Raw genomic sequence first — 13105 nt, 5'->3', positions numbered from 1 at the left:
TCACTCTCTCAGGAGACCACCACGTCCACCAGACGCCCACCGCCCTTCTGCACGCTGCATCAGCCACCGCGCGAAAAATCCGGGCATTATAAGTTTGTTTTGTTTTTTTTAATGTAAATCTAATTATATTTGGGTATTTTGTATTCGAAATATTGAATTAAGTGTGAGAATTTATATGTTTATTCATGTTTCAATTGCTTATAATGATTGTTTGATGTTTGCATGTTGAATTTCTTTTTTTTTTTTAGTTCATTTCATTCGAATTCATGTTTTTTTTTTTTTTTTTGGTTTTTTTGAGTTTAAATAACTGTTTTCGATTTCATTTAGTATTTTAGTTCATTTGTTTCGAATTCTTGTTGAATTTTGGTTTCTTTCGAATTGTGAATTTAATTTCTGTTTTTTCTTTTTATTTTTTTTTTATTTTGGGGGTGGAGGTATTCGGGGCTGGGTGCTCTAATGGTGATGATTCTTGAGGTGGGTCGAAGAGTAGAGCAACGAAATGGAAGGGGAAGATGAACAGGGTCTGATTTTTGTTTACTTTGTTTCATTTTCTTTTATTTTCCTTTTCTTTTAATTATTCTCCTTTTTCCCCTTTTCTTAATTCCTTTTTTATTTATTAGTTTTTAAGAGTTTTATTTCCCCTAATATACCCCTAGTGAAAAAAAATATATATATAAAAATACAATTTATTTTGTAATTGTGTTCAATTCAGGGATTGATGAATTGGACCCCTTATTATGTTTTTTTTTGTTAGGGTTTGCTTCATAATGCTAAATTGTAATCAAGTAAAAGCTTCTTTCTTTTGAAAACAAATAGAATTGATCTTTTTTTTATGGGTTTGTGGATGATTGTTATTCATTACTATTTCCATTAGATTTGTAGGTGAACTTATTTATTTCGAAGACATGGCTTCAGTTTCTGGTAAAGAAAAGAAAGAGAGGGAGAGAATACTTTCTAGAAAAGGAACAACTGTAAATCCAACAAAGCCGCCTGAATTTGGTAAGCCCTCTTCATTCAAAATTTTAGCGTTTCCACTTCACCCCGCTTCCCTTATTTCATGAGATTTGCAAATTATATTCACTCACTATGTAATTAGATATTACATACACTTATAGAGTTATAATCGTATGAATTGATGATTATTCATTCATATTTCCATATTATTTTTTCATCACTGTATGTTTGGTTTTATGGTATAAGTGATAGAATTTTTGCAACGTTTTTGGAGAAAATAAAGACATTTTCTTGAAAAGTTAAATCCCAATTTTATTTTTTATTTTTTATTTTTTTTGCCCTGTTTGGTAAACAGAGGTTTGGGGTCAATTAACGGATTGAGGCTATATTAACCGTTAAAACATTGAATCCCCTCATATGGTAAATACTAAGGGTTTGTTCTCTTCCGCTTCATTTCAGTTCACTTTAGCTGCAATCAGTTTAGTTCAGTTCCTAATTTCCTTCTCTCATAACAATTCAGAATCAGTTTAAATCAATTCAATCTGTTAAATTATTTTCAGTAAATCAGCTAGCCCCTAAGTAGTGTTTGGAATAGTGGCTTCCATCCATTCATTCTGTTGGTCAATAGAGAGGTTTGAGTTACAATGCCCTTGTCTTATCTTCAAAGTTTTCTTCTTCCTCAACCCTAAAAAAATTGCCCATAATTTGCAAAAATCTACAACTACTTATATTTGAAAACAAGTATATGCTTTAATAATAGTTTATACTTAAAAGAAAATTACATGCTTAAGTAGAGTTGTTAGAAAATAATATCAATATAGTGAAATCAATTTTTTCAAATAGATTTACATTAAAGAAAACACAACTATCAATTCACCTGAAACATAAAATTACCATCTCATATAAGAGGGAGAATAGATGTGGGATATAGAGGGAAGACAAATGAACCTTCGAGAACTTTTGTTGCATGTGAGATTTAAACAGTTCAAGATCTTGCTTAAAGCTATTATATATGTGAAGGACAAAGAAAAAAAATTGCAAAGAGAAACAAAATTGAAGATGAAAGAAATGAGGCAAACAAAGTGAAAATATGGGTGCAGAATCGAAGATGGACTACTAAAGAAAACAAACAAGGGTGAACTAAGGGGTGGGGATGTGGGCTTAGGAGGAAGATGAAGAGTGGTAAAATACAAATTAAAATATTTAGCATTCTAGCATAATTATAATTTTGATGTTTAAGATATTCTTTTCTATTTATCTATTGTATAAGTGTTTTGTTTTAAAATTGTACTATATATATATATATACTCTAAAACTAATTGTGCTAAACAACAAATGTTTATTTTTGTTTTTGTTATTTTACATACTTAGGAAGCAACTAACTAGGTTATACCAAACACATGAGACATGAGTCACATGACTATATTTTTTTTCGACATAGATGGTCTTTTGATTTCAATGTTAGTTTATTTTACACTCCCTTTGTTTTCTTTATTTATTATTCTTTTAATTATAATAATAATTATAATTATGCATCACTTGCCTTATTCAAGTGTGTTTTTTAATGCATCACTTTTATATTAGGTAACTTTATACCATATTTTATTATTCTCTTTTCCCTATTACCCCACCTAATATGTTTTTATCCCCTTCTCCTTGTTCCTCATTTAAATGATTAAAAAACTACTTTCTTACATACTATTTCTTTCATGGTTCATATGGTACTTTTATCAAAATAAATTAATCATCTACCTTCTCCACTTGTACAATATAATAATAGAGCAAATAAACTCTCTTAAAATTAGGGTGAATGGAACTGATGCATTTTTTTTAAAAACGGAGGGAGTATCTAAAAAGTTCACTATTTATATAATTAACAAAAAGCCAATTATTTTGCCAATAGGTCAATTTGTTCTATCAATTACAAAGTAGATTGCTAGATTTACCCCGTTTTTTTTTTTCAAATTGTTATTGCAATAAGTTAGTTAAATCAGAAACACCCTTCGTTTCTAAGTAGTTGCATCACTTTGACGTGACTTTTTTATAAATATATACAAAACAAATGTTATTATACAAAAGGAAAAATTGGCCGCAACAACACCAAATATGACAAAGGTGCATGTAGTATCACAACCTTTCGAGGGAGCACTCCACATCACAAACTATGCACTTGGTGTATATAACAATATAAATGACACCGACAAAACTGAGATTTCTTCAAAAAGTGGAATCTTCAATAGTTTTAATGCTTTTTATACATTTTTTTTTAATATATTTTTGTTTGATTTCATCCTACTTGATTTTCTATCTCACGTGACTAAGTAGTCCTCTCTTCCATTAATTATTTTTCTTTAAACATTTTTCAACCTCCACCATTAAAGAGGATTATTTCAAATAAAAAATCGCCATTATTTTCCTTCGTTAGCTTCTTCGGTTACTTTTTTTTTTTTTTTTTTTTCCTTACACCTCACATGATTGACTTAGTTTCCTCTTCCACTGTATTTAATTTTCTCCCTTTAAATTATTATTCCCTCTGTTTTGTAATAATCGTAATAATAGAGAGGGGAAAGGTTTAGGAAAATTATAGGGTGGGATCAAATGGGGAATTTTATAGTATAAAGTATAGTTAGAGGGAATATATTTAATTGTTAGTAGGAAAGAGAAATAATGAAAAAGTAGTGTAAGTGGGGCTGGGAGGAGAGAAACATAATAAAATAGTAGTGAGTCATTAACAAATAAGGAAGTGTTGCAATTATTATGAAACGGATGAAAAAGGAAAGTGTTGCGATTGTTACAAAGCGGAGGGTCCCTCAACCTCCACCATTAAAGTGTTCTACATCAAAAACCAGAAAATCAATTTGGCTTAATCCTAAAGTCTAATTCTGATATTGTTGTTTGAATTAAGTATTTTGAAGCATTTTGTGGGGCTTGGTATGAGAAAGTGACTTATGTATCCTGAAATTTGGTGGAATGAAATGGTTTTCGGATGATTTTCTTTTATTTATCAATTTAGTATTTGTCAAGTGGAGAGGGAAAGGAACCAAAGTCAATCACGTGAAATCGATATTTAAAAATAAAAAAGTAACAAAAGAAACGAACGAAGAAACTAATAGCGTTTTTTTTATTGAAGGAATCCACTTTGATGGTGGAGGTTAAGAAGTGTTTAAATGAAAATAACTAATAGAAGGGAAGGCTAATTTAATCACATGTGATGGAAAATCATGTAAGTTTTTTTTTTTTTTTTTTGAAGAATAATAAAATAATGAAAAATCAACTTTTCACATGGAATCTTAGTTCGGTGGTGTCATTTATGTTGTTATGTGCACCCAAGTACATAGTTTGTGATGTAGACGCATCCTTGAAAGGTTGTGCTGCCACATGCACCTTTGTCATAGTAGGTGTTGTTGCGGCCAATTTTTTCTATATAAAATGTCGCTGGATTAGTCATAATGTAAAAGGTTAGGCATTGGTAAATTTGTAAGTAAAAAATGATGCATTTATTTAGAAACAGTGGGAATAATACAAATTGCTATTTAAAATTTCAAACCAACTACTACAAATTGCTTTTCAAACCAACTAGTATAAATTGTGACTTGCGAATTGCCAAGGCATCACGTTCATGTTTTTGGATAGTCAGTCATATGAATAGAGTAGTTTCTTGCCTGTAATTCTTTCCGATTTCCCAACAAGTATTTCATTTTCAATTTTTCATATGTTTAATTGAACTTAATTATTTTCTTTTACTTTATTTTTTGAATGGTTTACAAAATGTGTGATTCTTGTAGGTGGACCTAATCCTCTAGATTACGTAGAACGATCCCTCTATGAATCATTTAAGGATCTAGAGAAAGAATTTCAAGATCCACTCTATGAAGAACAGCAAAAGAAAGAGAGAATGGATAAAGGGATTGACGGTCATCGTGTGCATATTAGATCTGAACCAGTGATTGAGGTTCTTTCTGTGAGTCTCTGCAACCTAAACCAAAACGATTGCACTTTGAACGCCAGCAACAAAGACGCATGGGAGATCTATGGTACTGTTTATGTCCATGATGGTATGGATCATATGGGTATAGGCAGCAACCGTATTGTTTTTTTTTCATCGAGAGGAGGATGTTGATGACCCGGAGATCATCCCTTTGGTTGGTGGTGCCTTAAGCCTAACTGGGCCTGATAGTGTTATGTCAATGGTTAAACCAGTTATTGGCATACATTTTATCAGACAAGCTTACAGGTGAAACCCTCATTTTTAACTATGCTCCTTTGCTCAATACTATGGATACGGCCGGACAACATCATCAGTTAGAACAATTCCACAAAATTACTGTTCCTGGTACTGCTTGTAGTGCTGAGGTGGAGTATCTTGGTCTAACATTTGGTGTTTATGCCCATGTCAAGGTCCAACTCGCTAAGCAACAAGTTGTGAGAAGTGTAAGCTATGAAGAGGATGAGGAAGATGAGGAATATCTTGATATTTATGGGACAATTTCTGCTGCATATAATCTTTATTATTCAGAAAACAAAGTTGATTGCATTAATCTTTTTGAAATCAAGGAGGATTCTGACAAGTCTGAAAAGGTGAGAATTAGGTTTCCTGTTACTAAAGTTACACTGTCCAGATCTGTGGTTGCTGTGCCTGCGTATTCACTTCTCACAATTCAAATGAAATTATGGGATCGTGCTAAAAATGAGTTAATTGTTGAGGGCAGCTATGACTTTGAAACGTGTAACTATCCTACAGATATGATTATTGTTGGCCAAAATTGTATAGATGCTAAAGTGACTATTCATTGGAGGGAACCATTTCGTCTGGATGAACCACTTATCAAACAGCATGAATTTGACCCTCAGGAATCCCTCTCTATCCTGGTAAATGTCTGTATTTTTTTTTTTTTGTTTTTATCATTTTCATTTTAATATCATTTGGCTTTTCCTTTATCACTTTCAGCTAGTCTTGGATGTAATTACTGTTTCAATGCTGACTTACTCGCATTTATGTTCAGCCTAACTCACCAAGTATTCCAGTGTTTCCTGTAGCAGAGGTGTTTTCTGTATTTATCGCCAAAATGAGGAGCAGTTGAATCTCTATGGCATGGTTAACTTTTGCAGCACCTATGGCGTATTTAATCTCTTCAAAAGAGACAAAACTGATCCTGTTATCTTATCCCCTGGCTGCAATTTATTACCTCTAAAAGGCCCTGGAGATGCTCTCATACCAGGGGACAGTTTTTATGTGTCAGTAGACCTTGAGGATGTTGAGGGTCGTGTGTCGATCAAAGGGCTAGCTCACTCGAGTGTTGGAATTGATAAACATTTGAGTTTTTGGCATGATTGCCTCTTATGCTCAGTTATAAGAAGTGTGCAAGAGCATAGCTTTGCGGCTATACATTACACGGTCTTCTCTCATGCATTGAAGGCTACACTAAAGATTCGTTTCCTTTTCAATGGTGAACATTCTACTCAAGCTTGTTGCAAAATTTATGGTAATCTTGTTGTTAGCTATGGTGAATATGGGTACGAAACGCCTTATGAGAAATTATATCATCGGATTGTGCTTTTTGAGAGGCCAGAAGAAGATGTTTTAGAAGTTCCATGCAAGGATTTTGATATGGAGCTGCTTAGACCCGTCGTTGCTGTTCCACATGATTCCTTCTTGCGTATTGCAATAATTTGAGTTGTCAATCAAGTGGTCTTACACAACTCTTGAGGGACACTAAGGAATTTCATGTTGGTAGTGGTGTTAATGGTTTGATCATTGAAGGAGATCAAGTTGGCATCAACATCACTATTGAATGGAGTTGTGCGTAAGTTGTACCGTGTTTGCTAATTATAGTATAACTTGTAATGTATTGTACTTGGGCCTATTCCAAATCCTCGGATATCAATCTAATCCGAAAATTTCAGATATTCAAAATCTTTCGGATTGGATATTGCGGTATCCGTTATCTAATATTAATTACAATTGGTTAATATTTAATGATTGTTCTCTAATTTTATCCCTAAGTTGTAAAGATATTTTAACAAAATATTAGTCTTTTTTATTTATCATCAAATGACTATTCAATTGTCACATGATGCCTAGTAGGCAGTAGATAATACATAATAAAGTCCATAAGTTCAATCATTAAATGACCATTATTGGCACAAACATGAATAAAATGTGATTTAGCTTGAGAAAAGTTATACTTCCTCTATTTCTATTTATTTGACCCATAGTCTTTGACACAATATTTAACAAGAAGGGAGAGAATTTGTAGATGGTGACCCTTAGTGCACATGATTTACTTTATTATCCTCAAATGCTGTCGGGAAAGTCTAAGTACATACCGGACATACCAGAGTATGTTAGTCAATTTCTGTGAAATTTAATGTCAGTAGTATATTTCATATACCATTAGAAACATACACTAATAGAAAACAGGCAAATTTCGACGGACTTGTTCCGACAGACACGAAATTCCGTCGGATATTTCCGACGAATTTAAAAATTCTGTCGGAAATCCATCGAAAATTTCCGACGGAAATAAATTCCCTCGGAATATTTGTTCTTTCCAACGGAATATTCCGTCGGAAATTGTAATTTCCGACGGATTTATAGTCCGTCGGAATATCTTCTGATGGAAATTTCCGTCGGAAGATTATTAAAAAAAAAAAATTAAAAAACCCCAAACCCTTAAGAAAATCGGAACACCTCCTTTTATTTCCCCTCTCGTTCTCCGCCTCTTTCCCCTCTCTTTCTCCTTCCCCTTCCTTCCACTTCTGTTTTCTCCTCTTCTCTTTCTCTCTCCTCTTCACTTCTCCTTCCCCCTATGTTTTTTCTGAATCTCTTTCTCTTCTCCTTCCCCTTCTGTTTCTCTAAATCTCTTTCCCCTTCTCTTTCCTCTTATCTCTCGTCTTTCTCGCCTCCTTCTTCTCTCATCTTCTTTCCCCTCCTTTTTTTTGTAGTGTTCATCCTCTTCGACCACCGCACTGATACCTACCACCAACGACACCAACAGCACCGACAACCAACAACCACCGCCGCAACAACACCACTGGCAAGCATCTCAAGGTTTTCACAACACCACCACCGCGAAACACGGCCACTGTCGCAACAACACCAAGGTTTTTTTGTAGATCTAGTTTTAGTTAGTGGATTGCTAAACATCGCCCGCAAATTACCATATAAAGCCCACAAATATGACTTGGTGTGACAATTATGCCCTTTTTCTAAAATTGAACAAATCTCGATTTAAATACCGTGTTGCTGCGGGATTCCATTTTCTAAAATTGAACAAATCTCGAATTAAAAAAAGTGAAGCCGTACTAACTCGCCGGGGGATTTCATTTTCTAAAATTGAACAAATCTCGATTTAAAAAATGTGGAGCCGTACTAACTCGCCGAGGGAGACCGGAGGGCAGGCCGGAGTTGTGGGGGACGCCGGAGGTACGTCGTCGTCGTCGGAAAACGAGGTAAGTCACCGTTAAAATTCCCGGTTTACCGTAGGGTGGCTCCGGCGCCTAGGGTGGACGGCCAAACCGTAGCACGGACGTCCAAGCCAGACGCCAGAACCACCGGACCGGCGTCCAGCCCAGACGCCTCAACCACCAGGCTGGCGCCTGGCCAGGACGCCAGTCTGCTGGCTGCGGCGGCCCTGCCAGGCGCCAGTCCAGTGGCTGTGGCGGCCCTGGCAGACGCCACCCTTATTTATTTTTTTTTTCCTTTTTTTTTTTTTTTTTTTTACTTCTTTGATTTTGTTGTTGAGCCTAATTTTTATTTTTTTTTTAAAAAAAAATAGAAAATGAGTTTTTTAAAAATTTCAAAATGGCTTTTTTTAAAATTAATTTTGAAAATTCGAAAATTCGAAAATTAATTATGTTTTGTTTTTTGTGTTAATTATGTGTAAATATAGAAATTAAATGTATTATGCGTTAAATGTATTTATTATAATATATAATTCATGCAGAATTATGGTGGAGACGGAAATGATTACAGTGGGATATTTGGACATGATGGTCCATTCGAAGAAGCTCAACAAGCGGTTGATTGGGCAAAACAAGTTGCAATTGCAGCTGGATTTTGCTTGGTAGTAGTAACTCACAAATCTCAACGGGATGGTAGAATGGATCGCATTTTGAGATGTGACCGTTATCGCAAAAGAGAAGAAAGAGATTTTCGTACAGCCACTCGGTTTGATACAAAGCGGAAAGGCTGTGGGTGTGAGTTCAGAGTAAAGGTGCGACAACTACGGAGTCGTGACGGTTGGGAAGTGATTGGTTACTCTAAATGGGGGTATCACAACCATGAGATGATAGTATATGAAGAGGGTCATCGACAGCTGAGCGGCTTAAGTCCTGCTGCGAAACTGGTTGTGAAAGAAATGAGTGATGCTCAAGTCAAGCCTGCTAAAATATTAGCATCTGTGTTAGAGAAATTTCCAGAAGAGCATCCAAACCGAAGACACATCTACAACGTCAGACAGCAACTCAGGTTTGAACGGTCAGAGGGAAGGAACCCTATACAGCAGCTGCTACACCAGGCACAATCACGTGGTTACCAGTTCTGGTTTGATTCTGATGAAGATAAAGCGGAGGTGACTCATCTTTTCCTTGTGCATCCTGATTGTGCTGATATGATCAAGTCTTGGCCATTTGTGATTTTGATCGACTCAACGTACAAGACAAACAAGTACAAGTTCCCACTGGTTGAGATCATGGGGATGACTCCAACGAACCAGAACTTTCTGATTGGTCATGCAATCATCAAGGATGAGACGGCTCCAAGTTATTATTGGGTCTTGGAGAAGCTGAGAAACTACATCGGGCCTAATGTTCATCCAGCAGCCATCGTCAGCGACTGTGAGGGAGGTCTCTTTGCCCCCATAGCAGAGCTGTTTCCAGAATCGAATCACTTATTGTGCACATGGCACATCAACAACTGCGTGAAAGTGAAAGCCTACAACCTTTTCAACAAGAATTTGGAAATGGCAGAGAGATTGGTGAACGGTAAGTGGCGGAAGATCCTACAGGCTACACAGAGGAAGCGTACGAGCGAGAATTGGCTAACTTCAGGGATTCGTACCAGTGGTGTCCGGCACTGGTGGACTATGTGATGCAGCAATGGGTCCCTCACAGGGAAAAGTTTGTCAAATATTGGACAAACCAGGTACTTCATTACGGGAACACTACAACATGTAGAGTTGAGAGCGCTCATAGAGCTACCAAGGACTGGATTGATTCATCGACCGCTGCTTTGGATACACTGTTCGATAGACTTAACAAGTCAATTGAAACTCAGAAGAACGGCATCAGGAACTCTGTAGAGGACTCCAGACGACGACATGGAACGATGTTTAGCCATTTCATATTTAAGATTCTCCATGGTCGTGTGTCGCACTACTGCTTGAGGTTGATTCTCGCTGAGCTGAACAGGATGAGGGACTTGGCTGACAAAGTGTATGCTCGGTGCGGGTGTGCTATTTCAGCAACTCATGGATTACCTTGCGCATGCACCATTCACCGCGTTATTACAGAAGAAAGGGCGTCGTTACATGTTGATCAGGTTCATTCATTCTGGCGGACGCTCGTTATTGGTGAGCATGCAGATACTCGGGTGGCCGACCGTGAACAGGAGGAGTTGGAGCAGTTTCGGGCGATGTACGACCGAGTGTCCTCCAGCCATCCTTCTATTATTCGTGACGCTACTCACGTACTTCATGACATGTTCCACACGTCTACCATAGATTTTGAGGAACCCGAAGGAGTTGACCGTCCTCGAGGTCGGCAACGGCGGAACAGGAGTGCGTTTGAGTATATTCGTGGTCTTGGTCGTGGTCGTGGTCGTGGTCGGACATTGTCATCTGGTCGTACTGAATCACACTCGTCTGTGAATATGCCCCTGAGGACTGGTACGTTTTGGTTTTTTTACATTGCACATTGTTTATACGGTTACTCCTGCCTTCTTAACTGTGTCTAATTATATGGTGAATAGGAAGAAACGACGTTGATCAGTTTCCGTACAAGGACAGGATACCTGCGATCATCATGCCGTACTTAGAAGGGTGGAATGATGTAGTCGGAGATGGTAACTGCGGATTCCGGGTCGTGGCTGATGTTTTTCAAATGGGCGAAGACAACTACGGTTTGGTGCGTCAGTTGATGTACAGCGAAATTGCCTCTAACCGAAACGTTTATCGTCAAGTGTACCAGGATGACTTGGATGGCGCTCTGCGGCGTATCTGGTGGGGAGGTGGACCTTGCGGTCAAAATCATTATTTTGACGCGCCCCTAGATCTGTTTGCCGTTGCAAACATTTACAAGTGCGCAGTCATGCATTTCGGGCTGGGATTGCATAGTCAAGCTTATTATCCTTGTACCACGGTTCTCCCTTGGCGTTCGCGTGAGACTGTCACCAGACCGGTCAGAGAGGTAGCTATTGCGTTTCTTGGGTCGTCATACAGACATTTCATCCGACTAGACATGTCATCCGATTTTCCAGTTCCACCGATTATACCTCGGTGGTACACCATTCGCACAGCGAGTGTTGAGGGTTGGGATGCGCTATATCATGACCGGATCCACGAATGGAACACCCTAGCTGCATTTTAGTTTAGTTTTTCATGTTTACATTATTCCTATGTAACCTTATTTGTACGTTGCTCTTTTAATGAGAACATTAATTTAATATATTGTATTTCTTACTGCATTCTATATGTTGCATGGGTAAGTTGTGCGGATCCACGAACGGTAAAAACTAAAATGATAATATGTCAAAGTTGAAAAACAGCAATGATAAGATGTCAAAGTTGAAACATAATGTTCAATTTAATAAATTAAAACGTTACAAACTTAAAACATAATGTTCAATTTAATAAATTAAAACGATCAAAACCATCAGTAATCCCTCCTCGACGCCGACTCCCAATGCGCAAGGGTCTGCTCCAGACTATCAACAGTAGCTCTCACTGTTGCACTCATGCTGTCCTTCTCCAGAGAGAGTTTCTGTACGTCCTGCATTATCTTTCCCATCCACTGCATACAACAAAAAATAAAAGATGAAATACAATAACAACATATAAAACTTAATTAAAAAAAGAACGATAAATATTTTACGAGACATACAGCTTCCGTGGCAGTAGGCGGTGGCAAACAATCATCATCGCTGTGGTCGAGATCTGCGATCAATCTCGGGTGCGAATACCGGTTGAACCATTCCATGTAGTACTGGTCACACATGGGAGGAAGCCCAGACGGCGCCCGCTGCAACTCCGCAGTCCATAAGCGGGCCACCATCGGAAACTAGTCCCACGTCGCAGTCATGATATCTGGCCATCGCACGACGTAGTCCCTCGACGACGCAGGTCGGACCGCCTTCATCGGCCATGCCGGGGGAGGAGGGACAACTTGGACAAATCCAAGCTGGCGAAGACAACGCTGGGGCATGTACGCCTCGACGATCTCACGGTACTGAATGAGTCCCGTGTACAGGGTCCTGGGTACCCTAACACTAGGGTGCGGGCCGAAAGGCATCCAGTTCACCTGCACATAGTTTTAAAATTTAATAACATGAATATAATATGTGCAAATAATAAAATGTAGAAACAATTGATAGACGTTACCTCTAAGGGGGACAGCCTGTCAAGCAATAACCGTATCGATCGGAGGCGGTCAACGGACTTCTTCTCCGAGCGCGGACTCCATGCACATGCACGCGGCATCCCCTCATCAATTGGAACCGGGTCACGATGTGGTCGCAATGTAGGAAAGTACTCGTATATCCATGTCTGCAATAGAGTCAGACACCCAGTGACACCTGCCGCGTCCGCCCGACTCGCAAATCCTAGTTGGCGATACAAATACGCCAACGTAGCCGATCCCCAGGAAAACTGGCCTACACTGTCGGGGTCAGACGCCTCTACTATGTCGCGTGGCCTGAGCTTGTTTCCGCCGCTCTTATCCGGAAACAAGGTACATCCGAGGAGTAGAAAAACATAAGCACTAAGCTGTGCGTCGTGCGTCCTACGTGCGCTGGGGTACAAACACCGCTGCAACACGGATACGATCTTCACACCGCCGTGTTCCCAAACACCCAGCGCCTCGGTGTACAGTGCAGCCCTGTCCACCGCCAACAACTCCGCCAGCAAATCTGCCTGATCCGCATCAGCCACAGCAC

At 38.3% G+C, this 13105-nt stretch overlaps 1 protein-coding gene across 1 annotated transcript; it reads left to right on the top strand.

Moving 5' to 3' along the window:
• Nucleotides 1–4779: 4779 nt before the first annotated feature.
• LOC110728405 lies at nucleotides 4780–6288 on the top strand. Its single transcript, XM_021908065.1, has 2 exons — nucleotides 4780–5823; nucleotides 5958–6288. Exons 1-2 carry the CDS (start codon nucleotides 5230–5232, stop codon nucleotides 6033–6035), a joined length of 672 nt encoding a protein of 223 aa, XP_021763757.1. The 5' UTR covers nucleotides 4780–5229; the 3' UTR covers nucleotides 6036–6288.
• The last annotated feature ends 6817 nt before the right edge of the window (nucleotides 6289–13105 follow it).

This window comes from Chenopodium quinoa, unplaced genomic scaffold, assembly GCF_001683475.1.
Source record: "Chenopodium quinoa cultivar QQ74 unplaced genomic scaffold, ASM168347v1, whole genome shotgun sequence".
NCBI lineage: Eukaryota > Viridiplantae > Streptophyta > Magnoliopsida > Caryophyllales > Amaranthaceae > Chenopodium > Chenopodium quinoa.
The sequence above is the reverse complement of the archived record's forward strand: the minus strand, read 5'-3'. Positions and strand labels throughout refer to the sequence as shown.

What these genes read in the sequence shown, in the direction of transcription:
- LOC110728405 (XM_021908065.1), top strand. Translation starts at nt 5,230, where the DNA reads ATGGATACGGCCGGACAACATCATCAGTTAGAACAATTCCACAAAATT. An exon ending in AGGAATCCCTCTCTATCCTG is followed by an intron (nt 5,824 to 5,957) that starts GTAAATGTCTGT and finishes ATTTATGTTCAG; the next exon opens with CCTAACTCACCAAGTATTCC.